At 31.1% G+C, this 18,821-nt stretch overlaps 1 protein-coding gene across 3 annotated transcripts in view; it reads right to left on the bottom strand.

The window, feature by feature from the left end:
- The window catches only part of LOC123698270 (rap1 GTPase-activating protein 1), a 210,460-nt gene that overhangs the window by 70,281 nt on the left and 121,358 nt on the right, over nucleotides 1-18,821 (bottom strand). For all 3 annotated transcript variants that reach the window (XM_045644860.1, XM_045644857.1, XM_045644861.1), the window contains one exon: nucleotides 13,386-13,527. In XM_045644860.1, the coding sequence (XP_045500816.1) occupies nucleotides 13,386-13,527 (142 nt within the window). The remainder of the gene's footprint in view (nucleotides 1-13,385; nucleotides 13,528-18,821) is intronic.

Below are 18,821 nucleotides of genomic sequence, written 5' to 3'. Positions count from 1 at the left end.
AGTACTCTTGAAGAATGCGACAGCCACAATAAAGAGGGCGAGATACTTGAACATCAGTTGGATGGTTTTCGTAGCTCAGATTTCGAAGGCAAAGACAATTTAGAGAGAGATTTAGCAATCGCTACTGATCAAAGTGAACAAGAATCTGATACGTCTTCTGACCAAGAATTCAATGTTAGAGGGAGAACTTTTGTATAAGGAGGATAATAGACTCTGACGAGGATACCATCACGCAGCCAGAAGGCCGCCAACAGCTATAATAGCACCAAAAACGCAGTCGACGCAGTTGACCAAATGTGCTCAACAATCGGAAGACCAATAGATGGCCTTAGGATATATTTTATAATATTCTAAATTTATGCATGGTTAATATGTCATTTATGTATCGAACATGGTGAGGCTGCGTCAAAAACCATTAAAACTAAGAACTTTCATTCAAAAAATGGAAGATGGCCTAACTGAACCATGGTTGCAGGAGCGGTACAATACACCAACTTTGAGGAAAAATATCAAAACATACATAAAAGATATTCTAAAAATCGATGATGTTTTTCCTAGTACATCTCAAGGACGGACAAATAAACGCAAAATATGCCGATTTTGTCCATATAAAAAACGCATAATGACTAAAAACTCATGCCACTCATGCAGAAAGGCAATTTGCGGCGAGCACACAATTCCTACATGTAATGACTGCAAAGATTGAAAAAAAAGACCTTCTTATTTCTTATAATAATATTTAGATAACTAACTTGGCTATGTTGTTAATTATTTCACTTGAATATAACAAATAAATAAAATACAAGCATTTTAATTTGTTCGTCTGTAAGTCGAATGTTTAGTGACAAAGTAACACCGAAATATGTTTAGTGAGCTAGGGTTAAAAAGTATCAACATCAGTAGTCAGTCAACTGTCAAATAAAGAGGACTGAATGTATATGATATTCATACAGGAATAAAGATAAAATCGTATCTCTATAATATGTTACCGCACAAAAGTTAAATCCAACAGAATGCCAACTACTTACAAGTTACAAATAAATGAATAATGTGGTTCTGTGTGTATTTTGTGAGCATATTCCCAATGAGCTTCTAATTAGAACGATAATAATAATATAGGTACTCTGTTTCGTCTAACTCTTGACAGTAATAGCAATAAAGTAGACATATTTGAAATGTTGTCTAAGTTATAAGTACCTTATACCTATGAATAAAGATACAATATCAAATTAGCCAGTACTTCACATACAATAACAATGTAATAAATTAAAAGAGCAACCAAATATTCCGGCATCATTTGGCATTAAACAGTAACATAATATGATTTTACTTGTGTTTTAAACATTCGGTTAACCGCGGGGTAGCAAGGGACGCTCGCAATCCCATTTAAAGCCATCTCATATTACGTCAGAAGCAAACACTAGAATTTCAAAAGGAAACACAAATGAATATGTTAAATTAATAGTGTTGTGCATGTTTATCGATACGACTGTCTACTGCTGTGATAACTTTTTTTTTTGTACAATGTATTAGTAAACTTTAATATGATTGAAATAATGTAGGTAGTCAATAAGTACGAATTATGTATCGTTAATGTAGTAGTAATTACATATAATAAATAAATACATAAATAAATAGCTGTAGAAATAATTGATATAGAAAAATACATATATATCAATAGATGAACGGAAAACAATACACGAAGAAGGAAGTGACACTACTAATTGTGAAAATGTGTATTTCTCTACAAATTGGACGACTTATTGTTCCTTGTTTATTATTTCACGATATTTCTACTCCACTAATTAATTAGTTCCATCATCTCACAGGAAATAAATACACACACATTCTTCCTCAAAACGCAGTATTCAATACATTTGTCTATACATATGACACTAAGAAGGATAAACGGACACACAGTTTTGCATATATACATAATATTATAATGTCAGGTAAAGATTCTATGGAAACATAATTTTATACGATTTGTTTGGTTTTAGTTTAACAGTTATGTAAACAGATTAATTATTTAGAGAATAATGGGTATTCTTCGTCGTCATTTGTTAATGGGGTGATAGATAAACCTATATTATTCATAGATTAAAATACAATACAACTACAACGTAAACAAACACGTTATTCATAGACAGTACATATTTATGAACAAAAATTAAAAATAAATTAGTATGTACAAGTTACTAATACCTACATATACTCAGTTTGTTAAAGTATTGAGTATCCTTTAAGTATTAGTTCTGGAAGTGAAGCCAAGCTTCTATGAACTATTAATAAGCTTATAACGTATTTTAAATCTATTATACTAATATTATAAAGCTGAAGAGTTTGTTTGTTTATTTGTTTAAACGTGCTAATCTCGAGAACTACTGGCCCGATTTGAAAAATTATTTCGGTGTTAGATAGCTCATTTATCGAGGAAGGTTATAGGCTATATTATATATCATCACGCTACGACCGAGAGGAGAGGGGCCACGGGGGAGAAACCGCGCGGAGCGGCTAGTGTAAAATATAATAACTACAAATACTAGTTTCAAGACTATTTACATTAATTAAAGTAATATAATATCATATTGAACGCAACTCACATAAAGGTAATTTGAATTTACCATTTAAATTCCCTAAAACCCTTCGCAAACATACTCCTATGTTAACCAAAAGTACCTATAATAATAACTACCTAACCTACGTCCGCGTCGTTTATAATAATCAAAACATGAATAAAATTATTCACCCATTTCGTACGTGAAGAAATAAAATTAGTGACTCTATTTTCATATAAATTATACATATACAGGTATATTCCATATCATGACAGAAAAAAAATGTAATCACTATAATTTACGTTTTCTAAGTAAGTTGGAGTAAACAAAATTATTAACGATATTGTAAATATAGCTTCCTAGAAATTCAATCCCTGATACAAAATTGATTTTCCCACTTGACAAATTTCATAGCATTGTGTGTGGTATATTGCATAAAACTAATCAGACATTTACTAGTAATAACGTAGTATACACTAAACAGCTTACAAAACGCAGTAAAAACATTATTAAAAAACTTTCACTAGCCTATCGGCAATACGCATAATAGTTATAATAATCTATTTTCTCGCTTATAAACTGCATTCAAACCGCAGTTACCGTTTTCTCTTTCACTTTTGCGTTACTGCAATTTTCAGAGCAATTTCTCTATACATTTATAATTGTATAGGAAGGAAAGGAGCCTCAATCTTACTGTAATCGATACAAACTACCAATAACTAACCAGTACAATTAGTCGGAATGTCGTCTAATATTAGATTGGATTTAGATAGATATGATAGTTCAGAGGAAGGATAGAATATAGAATAGGCTGCACAAATATTGCCATATCCAAAATTGAATTTCAAAATAAACTTTGAAACTAAACTGAATGAGCAAAATCCATTGCAGTTGTATAATAGAATAAAAGCTAGATTATAAACTTATAAAAAGATCAAATTGTATAAACACAACATTAAATTTAAAACTTGAATGAAGATAATATATAATTTGTTAAGGCTTTTTTAATTGTATGGTCCATTATTAATTAATTATAGCAGCTATTACAGCTTTTACTTTCTATAAATGAACGTGAATTTACAAGAGAGCTTTTTAACATAAATAGAGAGAAAATTCTCACAAATGAAATCTTATTAACGATTTTTTAACCTGTCGTATAGAATTTGTAGAAGCATAATAATTGAAATTCCGTGCACTATATTTTGAGCTCGTCGCCCGATTATAAACATAATTAATTATCTTAATTGCCCTCTTGCTTTATGCTTCATAATAGTGCTCTATAAATAATCGTAGCTTTCATGTGATGCATTTAATTTTTTTTTTGTCTATGGTAGAGGTTTTATTATTTTGACGAATGTTTATGAGTGGGTTGAACAGTGAACTTCGTCACAAATTGGGCGGTGCTTTGTTTATAAAATTTTGCGTAGATATTTTTATAACAAAAGAAAAATAAGGAATTAAATTTTTATTTGTACACTTAGAATGCCATAGGGCAAGGACAACTAGGCCACTCAGAAAAGGTCACATTCTAAAAGTATTCCAAATAAGTAAACCTAGTATCATAACATAAAACCTCAGCGGGAATTTAAATTATTTATCACTGAGAGATAAGTTCGTCTAATAGACCATAATATACTGTTTTCTGTACAAAATAGTTATAAGGTTCCTGTTATATTAAAAAGCAACAAATAAATAAATACGATGACTTTGCAAGTGGGTATTTTAGCGCGCGAAAACTTCCATTGATTGCAGAGTAAAACCAAACTTAAATGCAGTGTGAGTGACAGAATATAGAATTGTACTGTAATAATAATATTATAGTGTAAGTATTTAGTTATCTGTGGCGGGTATTTTAGCGCGCGAAAAATTCCATTAATTGTCAATTGATTACAGATTAAAAAACTCAAATGACGTGTTATAACATCGATATGGTGTGATTGAGCGTGTGACGTAACTGCCGACGTCTAATCCGAAGGCTGATTGCATCGGAGGCTCGGTTCCGATGCAGTTTTGCATAGTCAAGATCAGGTTGGCGTAGTGATGTGCGCAGACGATATCGATGTTTTATTTGGGTTTTATTTAAGATATCGATGATTTCATATAAGAATAGAATGTGTGTTTGTTAAAAGAATCTTCAATCTATACTTAAGAGTTTAAAGTAAATCTAAATTAATTATATGCAAGTGGTTTTACATTTTATTTTAATATTATGATATCTAGTTATATTCTAATGCCAATTATTTAAGAAGGTTCCTAAGATTTTAATTTTTACAATAGATTCACCTGGTAATGTAAAATCTACATTTTAATCGAATAAAATTAAACATAAACAAGAAATGAGGAGAGAAATTTCTGCACGGACAGGTAGTATAAACGCATTTTTTGCTACCTAACGTGTATGGTATAGACAATTTTCTCCCACTTTAATATACGCTTACTTATTTGTAGAACCGGATATATTCTTACGTGCATTCAATAATAAAAAAAAACAAACTACCAATGGAGTTCCTATTTGTAAATTTTCCATAATCTTTCGGCGCATTTCTTAATTAGTTTATACTTTATATTAAAGTTCTTGCGTCAAACATCGTCTTATTATAATTATGTATCTAGCTAAATATTTAATTTTATCGTAAAGTATAACTTCAACGTTCTTTTACACCCATACAAATGTACCGTTAAAACAAATTTCACCTGATCGCATAGCATCCCTGTGAAATGATTACGTAAGCGACGCATCACTTATGCAGCCGCATGCACCTCATTTGACGGTCGTTAACAGTCCTGTGCAGCACATCACTATGCTATAATTACATGTGCACTAAACCCAAAACATGCTTACGTGAGATCGGATAGATACAGGTCTCGTGAATTGAACTGAAATATGTAGAACTAAATTACATACATTCATTAAGATATGATAATATATTCGAACATTATTGAGTAAGATTTAAGAATCTGTAATTTATTTATTCAATATTACTACTGAACTGATTTGGATAAAATAGATTTTTAACTCGTGTACTATATATACTTTGAAAACATAACGGAACAATTTCGTCGCTACCTTCTCTAACAAAGCATTTTTCAATTAACGCAAGAAAAGCTTGCAATTTATGCAAGAATAGCTTTAAATTTCTTCAAAATTTTCTTTCTCGGTTGCATTTCGTCGCCATAACACCGAGTTTAAAAGATAATACCCTTATTACCGGTAAAATATAACCGTGAAACGGTCTGCGCTGTTTTATTTAAGGTAAGCTCGCAAACTAGTCGAAAACATTTTTAATAGCTTCATAGTAGCGCTTGCCAAGGTATAATTTAAGCTGTAATCCGATTTTATAAGTCTACTAACGACAGAATATGCGGTATTTTGTTGCAGTATATTTGCTCGACTGTAATGTAACTAACGGCTTTTCTAGCCTCCGTGTTACGAAGGAAATTGAATATGTTATGTATCCTTGCAATATTATTATAGGTTACTGCTTTTAAATTTGTTAAAGTTACTTCATTTTAAGTCCGTATAGAAGGCAGACTTTTTCAAGAGGCATATTATCAAGGCCTACAGTCGGCATATTGAATGTCTTTTTTTATTGGTAATAGGGAAGCGCTTGACCACAATCTCGCCTGATTTTGAGCTGTGATGAGGTTTAAGATGAAACGCGCTTCCCTAGAATGTACCTGTTCACTCTACGCTTGAAGTTGGAATTTAAAATGTACAATTAATAATATTTAATCATGCACAAAATATTTGACCTAAAAATGTGTACAACGAATGCAACGTCACAATACCACCAGACGAAACGTTCATAAAAACAAGATGTTATAACCGTTAATAAGATGAATCACAACGACTCAGTAACTAAATTGCAACACCACATTGTATGCTATTCAATATAAATCCACAATCCATATCATTACATTCTATTGACCATTTAAATAACCTTTTAAATCGAAGGTCGATTGAGATCAGTGATCGAAAGCCATTCACGATTACAATATATTGAACTGGTATTGGGTATAAATGGAAAGAATGAAACCATTTCAATTGGGGCTTTTAAATACCTGAATAATATAAAACATACAATGAAAACCTACGTCCTACGTGCTTATATTATTTTATTCCTTTTATAGAAGGATTATCAGATTTTAGCTGCAGCTTCTCTTTCAAAATTCAATAATTATTGCCTAGCTCTTAATTGTTTGTTACTAATACTTAGACAAAATAATAATTTACCAAATAAATTTCGCGAATATTATTAGTTAATCGTTGTTCATAGTTATTTAATATTTTTGTTCTAAAGCAGTTATCAAGTGATTGAAGAACCAGTATATTAAACAGCGCATTGGTTTATAACATACTAGCGGTCCGCCCCGGCTTCGCCCGTGGTACATGCATATTTCGCAATAAAAAGTAGCCTATGTCCTTTCTCGGGTAACAAAATATCTCCATACCAAATTTCATGCAAATTGGTTCAGTGGTTTAGGCGTGATTGAGTAACAGACAGACAGACAGACAGAGTTACTTTCGCATTTATAATATTAGTATGGACTAGCGGTCCGCCCCGGCTTCGCCCGTGGTACATATTTCGCAATAAAAAGTAGCCTATGTCCTTTCTCGGGTAACAAAATATCTCCATACCAAATTTCATGCAAATTGGTTCAGTGGTTTAGGCGTGATTGAGTAACAGACAGACAGACAGACAGAGTTACTTTCGCATTTATAATATTAGTATGGATTCCACTGTATCTGTATAATATGTAGTAATAGCTAAACATTTGCTTTATATGAACACGATAATGAAACTAATGCATATAACAGTTTCACCGATTACATATTTACGTATTTCCCATAGTTACAGACGTTTGTTGTTTTGTTTACTTATTTGTGTAGAGTTATAGTTTATTAATACCTTTATGCCTCTAAATATTAGGAAATGTTATTTTAATAACGAAGTTCGCAAAAACTATACGAAAATATTTCTCGTTCCATTTAAAAGCTAGGTTAAAAGCCATCGTAATATGCACTTAGCACTGCTTATTTTTCTCATTTTTTCAATTAAATTTTAACGTTTGAAAATACTTTTCTCAGTTGATATGTATTTTAGGTTTCGTATATCAAATAACTTCTTATTTATATTCAATAAAAGCTAGTAGGTAATAGGTAGGTACTATCTCTAACTATTATTTTACAATTCATATGAATTTTGCGTTATACCTTAGCAATTACTAAACTTAAAATAAAACCTTTTTCGTGTTTTCCATAGGAACCTTCCTTGTGCCTTCACAGAAACGTTAAAAAATAGCCGAACTTTTCAAGCCGTTCTCAAGCTTTACGCTTAGCAACATTTGGCAATTCATCTATTTTATAAAGATCAATTTTAATGTGCTTTCTTTTCAACGAGACTATTGCATTGCAACGTTCAATGCTCTGTCGACAATTACCCCAAGCGAAACGGCAGGCAGACGCATTCGTGTCTGTTCCACTGATTCTTTTATTTTATCAAGAAAACACCGGCATTGCGCTCTACATGACATGGGTAATTTCAATGGGAAATGTATGGAGTTACAGGGAGGTTATCGAATGTTCGAGACTACAGTCTACGTACAGATAACGCATAAAGTACCTCTATAATCTAGTAAGTTTTTGTTTGTTGCATGAAAGTGCGAACAGACTTGCAAGAAGAATAATATTGGTATTTGCACAGTCTATTCTTATAGACTGTGCTATATACTTATATTTAGTTTGTTATTTACTTTACTTCTATACTTCTCTTTTTCGTTGTTAGTTACGCATGAACTCCAAAAATACTCGGTCGATTTTCGAATTCTTTTACCATTATTAAGTTACATCTTTACCAAGTAACATAGGCTGGTGAACTAACCCTGGTGAAGCAAGAGCCAAGAACAAGCAGCTTGTAAGAAACAATTTAAGCGGAATATATTCGTAAGCCTTTGAAGTGAACGCCCAAAAAATAATTTTGGAATTTAATTAAAATATACATATAAGGTGATCAACATCATTCGCAAGGTTAACACGCAGTACCATCTTTTTGTCCATAAAATATGCTCATATGATTTTATTAATATTAGGTACATACGTAGTTTCTTTTTTATAAGAGGTATTAATATATCTGTATGTTTTGATTAATTTACTGGACAAACAGTAATATTGATCAATCATTGATTACACAAAAACATTTTATTTTAAACAACCATTAGCGAAGAAGCAATTAAGGACGCAATTTATATAAAACCCTAATAATCGTAACCTAAGACATCAAAGAACAAGAAACCTCAATTAAATAAACAATAAAACAGTGTAACCTAAATTAATTGTATTTATTTGACAAAAAATAATTTTCTATATTACATAATATTTCTACGATATATTATCGTTAAATCTAATAAAACAAAATAAACTTAGTAGTTTGGTAAAATAAAAATTTTACTCACTTGAATTCCAAAGAAGCAGCTACAAATATTCTCGACGTACATAATACACGTTTGTTCAGAAATAAAAATAAACTAAAATTGGTTTAAATTTAAATGTAAGCACAGATTTTGGAATATTTTTTAACAATCTCAAGTAAAAGGAGTTAATATTATGGTCACGAGGTCGTGTGTCGACTATCTTCACTTTTACTTTAAAAACAAGTGTAATATGATAATTTGCTTCCCAGAAACAATGATATTATATATAGAAACAAGAGGTAGATACGTTACCAACGCACCAAAACGTAAACCGTGAATTGGTCCTAATTGGGACCAGTGGAATCAGTCAGATTGTGACTTGTGACAGCGAACGCACATGCTGATATAAACGTTAAAATTATCAATAATGCCTTCTTGTGTGTTCAGAAAGTGCACAAATTACGATAGTAAAATAAAGAAAGATAGAGGGATATCATATCACAGGTAAATGTATTAAAATATTATAATTTTAGAGCAAAAATAACAATTTGCAATTATTAATGAATGACACTTGCTTGACACTTGTATTGAAATAATGAAAGGGATAAAACATTGCTTCAATCACTAGTGTGACAAAGCTAGCGCACACTGTGTTCAAAGATTATCATGTAGATACGATTATTGAAAATAGAACGGTTATTTTATTAATTTCGATTTGGGTAAATACTTGATAATTTTTATATTTAAATCCACACAGTGCATGTAATTAACAAATATATCTATTTATTATATACAATGAAATCGTGATGGCAAAAATGTTTGTTTGCAAAAATGATGTTGAATATACGTATACATAAAAGAAAAGATTATCGCTACTGACGAAAAATGCTATTTGCTTTTCTGTAAATAGCTATTGAACATAAATTTTATTTGTGTTTTAGATAAAAAAGGCTTATACTTCATCCTTTCTTTTATTTCATACTTTTTTCATCTAGGCACCACTATTATTATATCCTACAAGTTGGAGTGATGACCTTGTACGGGTTCCGGGAACTGCCTTGAAACGAATAGCGTAAGATCGGTCCGTATGGAGTTCTATAAGGAGGACTATGCTCAGCAGTTGGTGTTTATCGGGTGAAATGATGATGACCGAAAACGAACACCACAGCTAGTAATAAATGCTTAATACAGTTATATCTCCAAAAAAGTTTTTTTCATTTTAATAAAACTTCATAATAATAATTAAATAGTAAATGAAATTGTCACATTTGTTTACGTGTGCAGGAAACGAAACATCTATAACATTGAACCTTCTGTGTCGTTAGTCTATGCCAATTGCCATGGCAACTATTTGTTTATTTATATTTAATTGGTGAATTCTTATGACTTTTGCTTACACCTGCGCGGAAGTGACAAACTATCTTTGTCTTTTTTGTTTATATCATTTTATTATAGCCATCTCTCTTATACAGTCTGTCAATGTAATAAATTAAGTAAAATGAAACTTGTATTTGTGTGTGCCTGACACTGCATATGAAGCATTTTTTTTGGATATATTGTGAGTATATAACGTATCTATACATAAAATATCATTGCCCAGAAATAGCACATTGTCATTTAGTTTCGCTTCTATGTAATGTAACAAAATATTGTGCTTACAAAAGTTTGAATTATGTACCTATTTATTAATATGAACAAGTGATAACTGCGTTAAAAACAAGCGACTTCAAACTTGTACTTGCATCATTTACAAATACAGACAAAAATTCTCATAAAATAAAAACTACTTGGCCTATCCGAATAAAATTTTTATGTGACCAATTCGACACCATCCCGCGTCGAACAAAAAAAGAATCACGTAAATCGGTTCAGAAACCTCGGAGTAATCGGTGTACATAAAAAAACATACCGGCCGAATTGATAACCTCCTCCTTTTTTTGAAGTCGGTTAAAAACGGAGAACCGATACATTTACCAAGTAATTAGTACTTATACAATACTTAAATGATATTAGAGCCTCGCCATGGGTATAGTAATATGTACTTATAAAAAAATATATCTAACTTATCTTCAATCGGTGCTTAAGAAAAAATGATAAATTAAAAAAAAATACCATCAGTAAGATATAAAACAGTCTTTATGTCTGAATGTGCCATCTATTTCAATAGCTACTTTTGAAAGTTATTTGGAATAACGACATCCGTAAATTAATGTAAATACCAAAGCATACGAGCTAGCATTTATTGTGTCAAAATAAAGTTTCCTGGCAACAGTAAAGTGATTTAATATAATGAATTATGTGCCAAGAGTCATTAAAACAGGGTCAGACCCATAGGCGCCTCGGAGTGGGCATTTAGAACTTATTTCATAAACTTCGCCTCGTGGCTCCGCCATTTGTCGAGTGGTCTTTGGGGTGTTGATCGTCATTTGAAGATAACGAGCGAAACACCAACTATTCGCTGGTTCAAACCTTTTCAACTGTTTAAACTTTCCTTCTAAACGAAAATAGAATAATGAATATTCGGAATACGCACGAATACATAGTACACCAGAATATAGTTGTGGTATCTATGTTTACGAAGATACGTATGTACAGTGTACACTCTTTCTTATTTAACAGCAACAGCGAAAATTAAATTTTCAGATGAGTACTATAACCTAAATAGCATTTATACTCAGGAAATGATAAAGAGATATTAGGAGACAATAACCTTATTTAACTTTGCTTTACATGACACATCGCATTTTCCTTTCCAAGGAAATCCACATTAAAGAATATCAAAGAAATAAAACAAAAGAAGTATAAAGATATTCAAGGAAATATTAATCACTAACACAAGTAAATAAAGAATATTCCTGTATTGAACTACCTACGTCAATTTATAAACATTTTCTGAGAACACCGTACGTCGTAAGATAAACAATAAGATCCGAATTAACTTTTAAAAGTTAAAAGCAACGTCATGCCGATATGTTTAGTTAACTAATATTAGTAACAATAAATATTTACGAGGAAATATTTCCTTGTTATATTATTTTCTAATCCTAGCCACCCAGCCAAGACAAGAGTAGGATAAAAATTTATTTAACATTTTATTAACCTTAATGATGTAACAAACGCGACGTCGAAGGAAAATTATGTGATTTTCCTTATTACCAATAATATAACACATCGTAATTTTCATCACGCTAAGCTTTTACAAAAAGTTTTAGAATTTACGAGTGTATCATCGCTTTTGAACTTTCTTATAAAAGTTTAATTTACCAATTACACGCAGAATGAATCTGGGGGATTTAAACCCAAAATAAAATAATAATTCGTATCCGGAGGGTGCATATTTAATATTACCTACCACATATAGTCAAAACAGTAATATTATGTATTCTTTGTCTAAATCAAGGATAATATACATAATAACAACATTTGTAACTCATTAATATTAATTCGGAGATCATAATCTTAGCTACTGATGAATATTTATGTACTGTAGATTAAGACATAATAATTGTGACATAAATGCCATTTCCAAAATGCAGAAGTTTGCTCTTTTTTGTAATAATTATAAAACATTTTTTAAATTAAGTATATCAATATTCAATGTCGCCTATAAATAATATATCCGTTCAAACGCCTGACATATATGTACAAGGTTACACAAAGAAATTCCTTCGCCGAAAAGCTATTTTGCCAAATAAAATTTTAGTTTCATACGAAAAAACTTTAATTTCATCCGAACTGGAAACGCTCTGTAGTAACTTCATATTACAAAACATACTTTGTTTTTTCTGACTTATTAATTTCTCTACGCCTATTTATCTATGTTCAGAATGTCTGCAAACAATAATACTTCTACAAACGTATAATTATACCCCTTTGAAAGCTTTAGTTAACAGTTAAAGAATTCCAACCGTCAAAAATAAGTCCAACAAAAAGTTGAAGACGTCCGAATTGCGTCCGAACAATGGTCCGTAGACTGACAGGCCAGAGGTAATCTCGACATGCTCCGTTTACCACCCTTGCCTTTATCATTACATCGAACTTCCGCCAATTATTTCTATGGTAATGGTAAAAACGTTACAGTTGACCCCAAGACGCCGGTCGTAGAAAATCCACCGTAAAATTGCTTGACCGACGAACTTGGCCTCTGCCGTTAACAATTTGTGAATCTAATTTTCGATTTATTCTTAGTTGGATGGTTTATTGTCCTCATTTTTTATTGAATAAGTAAAGATGCAACGATTTATAAAAGTAATAAAACTTTAAAACAACCCAAAATATATAATACAAATTTTAAACAAATTATTTGAATACATTTCTCTTTCATAAAAAGTATATTATATACAAAAAAATGCAAAAGTTCAATATATCGATTAATTTTATTGATTTGTAATAAAATAGGTACATAAGATAACTTACCTGAGAAAAATACGGCGGCAGTACCGCCCTCTGGTCATCGAGGCGGGAACATTGTACTCGTTCTAGTAACTCGAAGAGTTCGTGTTGAGCGCGAGCGCCACCTGTCGCCGTTGAGCTCCATGGCGCCGCCACGTGTTGCCGCCTGGCGGAAGAAATGGGAACTAATGTAGTGTACGTTTTACTTTGGCAGTTTGTAGTTCAGAAGCGATACGATAGATGGCGCTATACTTTAGAGACAGTTTTAAAAATTTATGTTTTGATGTATTACTTTCTTATAATAAGTATTACTTGAATATTTAAAATAATTACCTTTAAAATATTTAATTTTACGTAAAATATAATAATCACGTGACGTTAAATGAATTCCTTTGAAATTCAGTTCAAAGTTTTAAACCTGCCATAGACGCATGAGTTATCGAGTAAATAAATCTACTTTTAATCATTTGAAAATTCTTTGACTCCCAAATTTTTTTTAAAGATAAATAAAAAAGAATATAACGGATCTACAATAGTCAAAGATTTTCTTCATTACTACATAAGTAAGTCTACAATACGGTTTGTTGCAAAGAGCAAAGAAGCTTCCGAGATTTTATATCTCCTTTTATTTACGTTCAAAGCAGTATTATGTCTTTGTGAATGTACAGTGCAGTGGTATTAGATTGCCTTTATTATCATGTTTTTGTAATTTATAGAATGAATACAAAGTAAGCAAGATAAACTGTACGATTTTATACCTAAATAAAATGTAGAATTACATAAAGATATATGAATTCTTGATTTTAATCAAAATTAGATTTAACACAAATGAATGTAATTATGCGACAATCAGTAATATTCAATGGAAGATAAGAATAATAAAAAATAATTTCAATAACAGTAGGCCGTATGTCACAGAGATTAATGTATCATTTTTGTACCGCCCAGCACGAGCCGAAATTTTCGAAATTTCAAAAGCTGATAAATGAGATCATTTATGTTAAGATAACCGGTTCATGTTGATACAGAAATGTTTAAACAAAGCGGCTCGCGCCAACCCTCCGTCCACTCGACGAATAGCGCTAATAAATACCTCTGTGTATCTGTGATTTATGAGTCAATTAACTGACCATTCAATGACCCCTTTTTATTACTGAGGTATAAACGAACTAATGCTTTTCCGAATTAAAACCAGCCCTAAATCCAATAGTTGCGAAAACCAGTCCTATGGCGACTCAATTAAGAAATGTTTGTTTTTCAGCTAAGCTCAATTTGTAAGTCGAAGGGTAACTATTGTTATCGTATGTGTAATTTAGAGCAGCTGTTCTGATAATAATATGATTGTTTTCTTTTAATTTTGTAATGTTTCGGTCTTGCGCGGTGAATCGCTATTTATGGAAATCGTGTTACTGTGTAGTGTACTATTGAACGTATTATACAAAATGTAATTTGCATTGTAGATTGAATACTCGTCAATGGTAAGTTTACATTTTTTACATTTGTATGCAATGTTTACAACCAATGCATTAGTTACTTTGCTGGTATATGTTCGTAAAATTTTACGATCAGAATTGAGACAATGGGTAAATAATTTTTTTTTATATTCAACGCTATTAAAGTACCTAAGTATTTGTCCTTATAAAAGTCCTTGGTATTTAAAAATAATCGCCATTATCCTATGCATTATTCATACGCTAAAATGGAAATGTGATACTTGAAATGCAAAAATTAAGCAATTTATATACCTAGGCTAGATACGAAAATATAAGCTCAAAATAGAATGAGTTATAATCTAGTTAATCATTTATTATAGGAACAAAGATTCACCTAGATTGAACAATTTTAATATTCTGCTCATTCCGCGATTCCACGAATGTTAAAATTTTAACTGCATACATGTGTTGCATACTATGTATGTATGTATGTATGTGTTAGACCACATCTGAATATTTAACAACACATGTGGTGAATGCATGTGGCCATTCATGTGGTAGACAACACATTTGCAAAACCTTCATTGCAATTTTGTTTGCGTTTATTGCATTTTAAACGTTTGCGTATTTTAGTATGACGAATATTTTCATATTTGATTTGTAGTGACAACTATCATAGGTTTGCGTTTGTTTGTACATGCTCCATGCTTTGTACATAGTATTCTAGGAGGTAGCAACGTTGACAAGTGAGCATTTTAGTATAGTTGGTTCTTTGATATGCTGTTCCTCTTGCTATTTCGGTTACAGTCCGGGCTGTCTGGCTGGCCGCAGTGGTTGCGTTTATTAGTGCGCATCTTATCTGCACAGGAAAATATCCTTAATTTAAAGTCATTTTTTAACGCGTAATTTTTAATCGTTTGCCTTTAGATAGATCCATTAGACATACATTTTTTATTGCAAGACGTTTTTTTCGTTGTTAAATAGGTGCCAGACGCAATTTTTATTTCAAAATAATTAAAATATCATCGAAATAAGTGAAATTCCATCAACGTGAGTCCCAGTGAAGGATAAGTAATCACTGTGTAATACTACTATTATATATAATATTCATTTTACTATTTACAGTTTTATTGCAATAATCTACCATATCGCCTCCTTTTTCCCAACGAACCTCAAATAGGACGTTAATGTAAACTTGATAAAAACCAAATATCATCAAGAAATTAAAGACTTTTTAACGGATTTTAAACGCAATTTATCCATTGTATTATTTTCCCAAGTCTTTAATTTCAAAATGTATAATACTCGCGTATAATTAAGCACTAGAAAATACAAATATCATCAAATTCATATTTATACCCAAAAGTGTAATAATTATGAAACCATCTATTAAAAATATTAGTTTACTAATTATTCAATATAAGTATTAAAAAAGGATAATATAATATAAATAATAAAGTTATTACTTACCTTTTAAGCGGACTCATGTTGATGTAATTTCACTTATTTCGATGACATTTTAGTTATTTTGAAATAAAAATTGCGTATGGCACCTATTTTACAACGAAAAAAACGTCTTGCAATAAAAAAATTATGTCTGATGGATCTATCTAAAGGCAAAAGATTAAAAATTACGCGTTAAAAAATGACTTTAAATTAAGGATATTTTCCTGTGCAGATAAGATGCGCACTAATAAACGCAACCACTGCGGCCAGCCAGACAGCCCGGACTGTAACCGAAATAGCAAGAGAAACAGTAACTATATCAAAAACCCAACTATACTAAAATGACTTTTTTTTTAACGTTGCTAGCTCCCGTACTATAGGTACAATACTAGATTCGATCCGATCCTTTCATAGACATGATAATATAAGCCTAGATGATCATGTTTAGATTTTAGATAATAATCTATCTGCATTCCCTTTTTACCTTAATAAATCAGTATATGATACATGAAAATTAAAAATATCAATAACATTTTAGTACTTTGTAGGTTACGTACCTAATGAAAAATGTCACAGGTATTTATAAAAATTACCTACGTGTTCAATTCACGTATTTAACATATAACGCGTATAACGTGTTTAATAATACATAATATATATAAAAGATTAAAGAGTTAGAAAAAGCTTATTAACGTTAATCATTTTAATATTCAAAATGGGTTTATGGTTTTAAGAACCAATCAATTAATTTTATAAATTACGAGTCTGTATCGAGTTTCTCGTCCCGTTCCCGCGGATTCAGTTTCGAGGAAGTAATTCGTCACTTCTTGTTCTTAAAACAATAAAATACAAACAAAATAACAGAGAAATGGGGACAATTTGTCACCGCACGCTGTAATTACAACTCGTTATGGTAATGAAAATTATATTTAAGCTGTGTACTGAAATTACTGTGTAAATCTTTAATAATATGTTGTTAAAATTTTGATAGGCGGATAATTGTCCTTAATGTAGGGTTAGCAGACGAATAAGATATTATTTATTACGATAATAAGACTATTTTCGTCGTTGTTTGTATGGATAAGCTTTTAAATAAGTATTATTTACCTACCTACTTCTAATAATGTGTCTCCACTTGTCTTCACTAGGATTAGGATTGTAACTGTTAAAGATCGATAAGTACCTATAATTTTATATTTACGATTAAAAATTGTTCGTAACGATGCGATGGATCCTTCTCTTTTCTGTGTAAAATAATTTCAAACTAATTATTTTAATTGAATAAAATAATAAATACAATATGAAGTAGGTATATAGGTACGTACGTACAGTAAATATAATATACATTTTGTATACCTCATTATTAAAAGCACAGGATCCTAATTAACGCTGGTAAATCGAGAATCTCTAAAACATCTTAAAACAAGACAAGAGAAATTTACATTTCTGTTGAACTTCCCAATTAGCGAGTTAGATAACTGATAAGTTTATCTGCGCAATCACAAATAAACTTTCGATCAGAACTTTAACTAAGTAATAGTAAACAAATATTTACAAATCGACCTAACTCAACGATAAATAAGTCAATTAACAATACAAGTACGTTCTCAAAAGCTCGTTTTAAAATGTATTGTGTAGTGAATTATTATTATTATCTTACAAAAACGAAACAAATATTATTATCACATTTTACTACAATAGAATATTGGAAATAGATTGAAGAATATTTTAACGTTTTAATAACATTTAAATCTCATTCACTTATAAAAAGAGTACCAGCCAATAGCACACCAGTAGGTACATAACTAAGGGCCCAACATGATTACAAGGCAATGTATTAAAACCACAGAATATCGCACAGCCCACAGGGGAACAGAACAGAATACAAGTGCTATCTCTAAAGTACATTGTACAGGTATGATAGTCACACTTGTCGGTCTACAAAAGCTCTTTAAAAAAAGTGTCTGGAAAGCCTGTATCGCGACAAAGAGACGCTTCAAGGGACATAAAGCCTTAAGCAAATGGGCGAGGGGAACTGTAACCGTTACATTTATCATTTCAAAAACATATTCTGTGTAGGCACTAGACACGTATGAAATATGTTATTCAGATTGGTATGTAATTCCAGATATACTAGCTTCGCGGTTGTCCTGGATAAATAGTTCCTGTTTGGCTGTAATCTGCAAAGCAAATTTCAGCTTAATAGCTTTGGTAGATATTAAACTGTCGTATGTATAAGATTAGTAGGTTAACTTGTAAAGAAATTACGAAGAACCCAGTCGCGAAACTCAATGCTCGGAATATTGATGAGTCAGAACTCAAACTTCACAATATAAACTCAAAGTTAAGTAACGTTTTATTCGCTTGCAGAATATCATAAAATATAGATTTAAGCCGTGAGTTATGGTCAATTATTCTATGTGAATAAACAATTTTCCGACAGACCGTATTTAAAGACTATGTGGTCTCAAATTATAGGAGAATCAGGAATTTATTAGCCATAAATTACCTTTACTAAGACTTCGTGCAAGTCGTGATGAATAGAATTCTATAACTGAGTTATGTAACTGTCCCTTTGGTC

Source organism: Colias croceus, chromosome 15, assembly GCF_905220415.1.
Source record: "Colias croceus chromosome 15, ilColCroc2.1".
Taxonomy (NCBI): Eukaryota; Metazoa; Arthropoda; class Insecta; order Lepidoptera; family Pieridae; genus Colias; species Colias croceus.
Note: the sequence above shows the minus strand (reverse complement) of the source record. Positions and strands in the feature narration are given on the sequence as shown.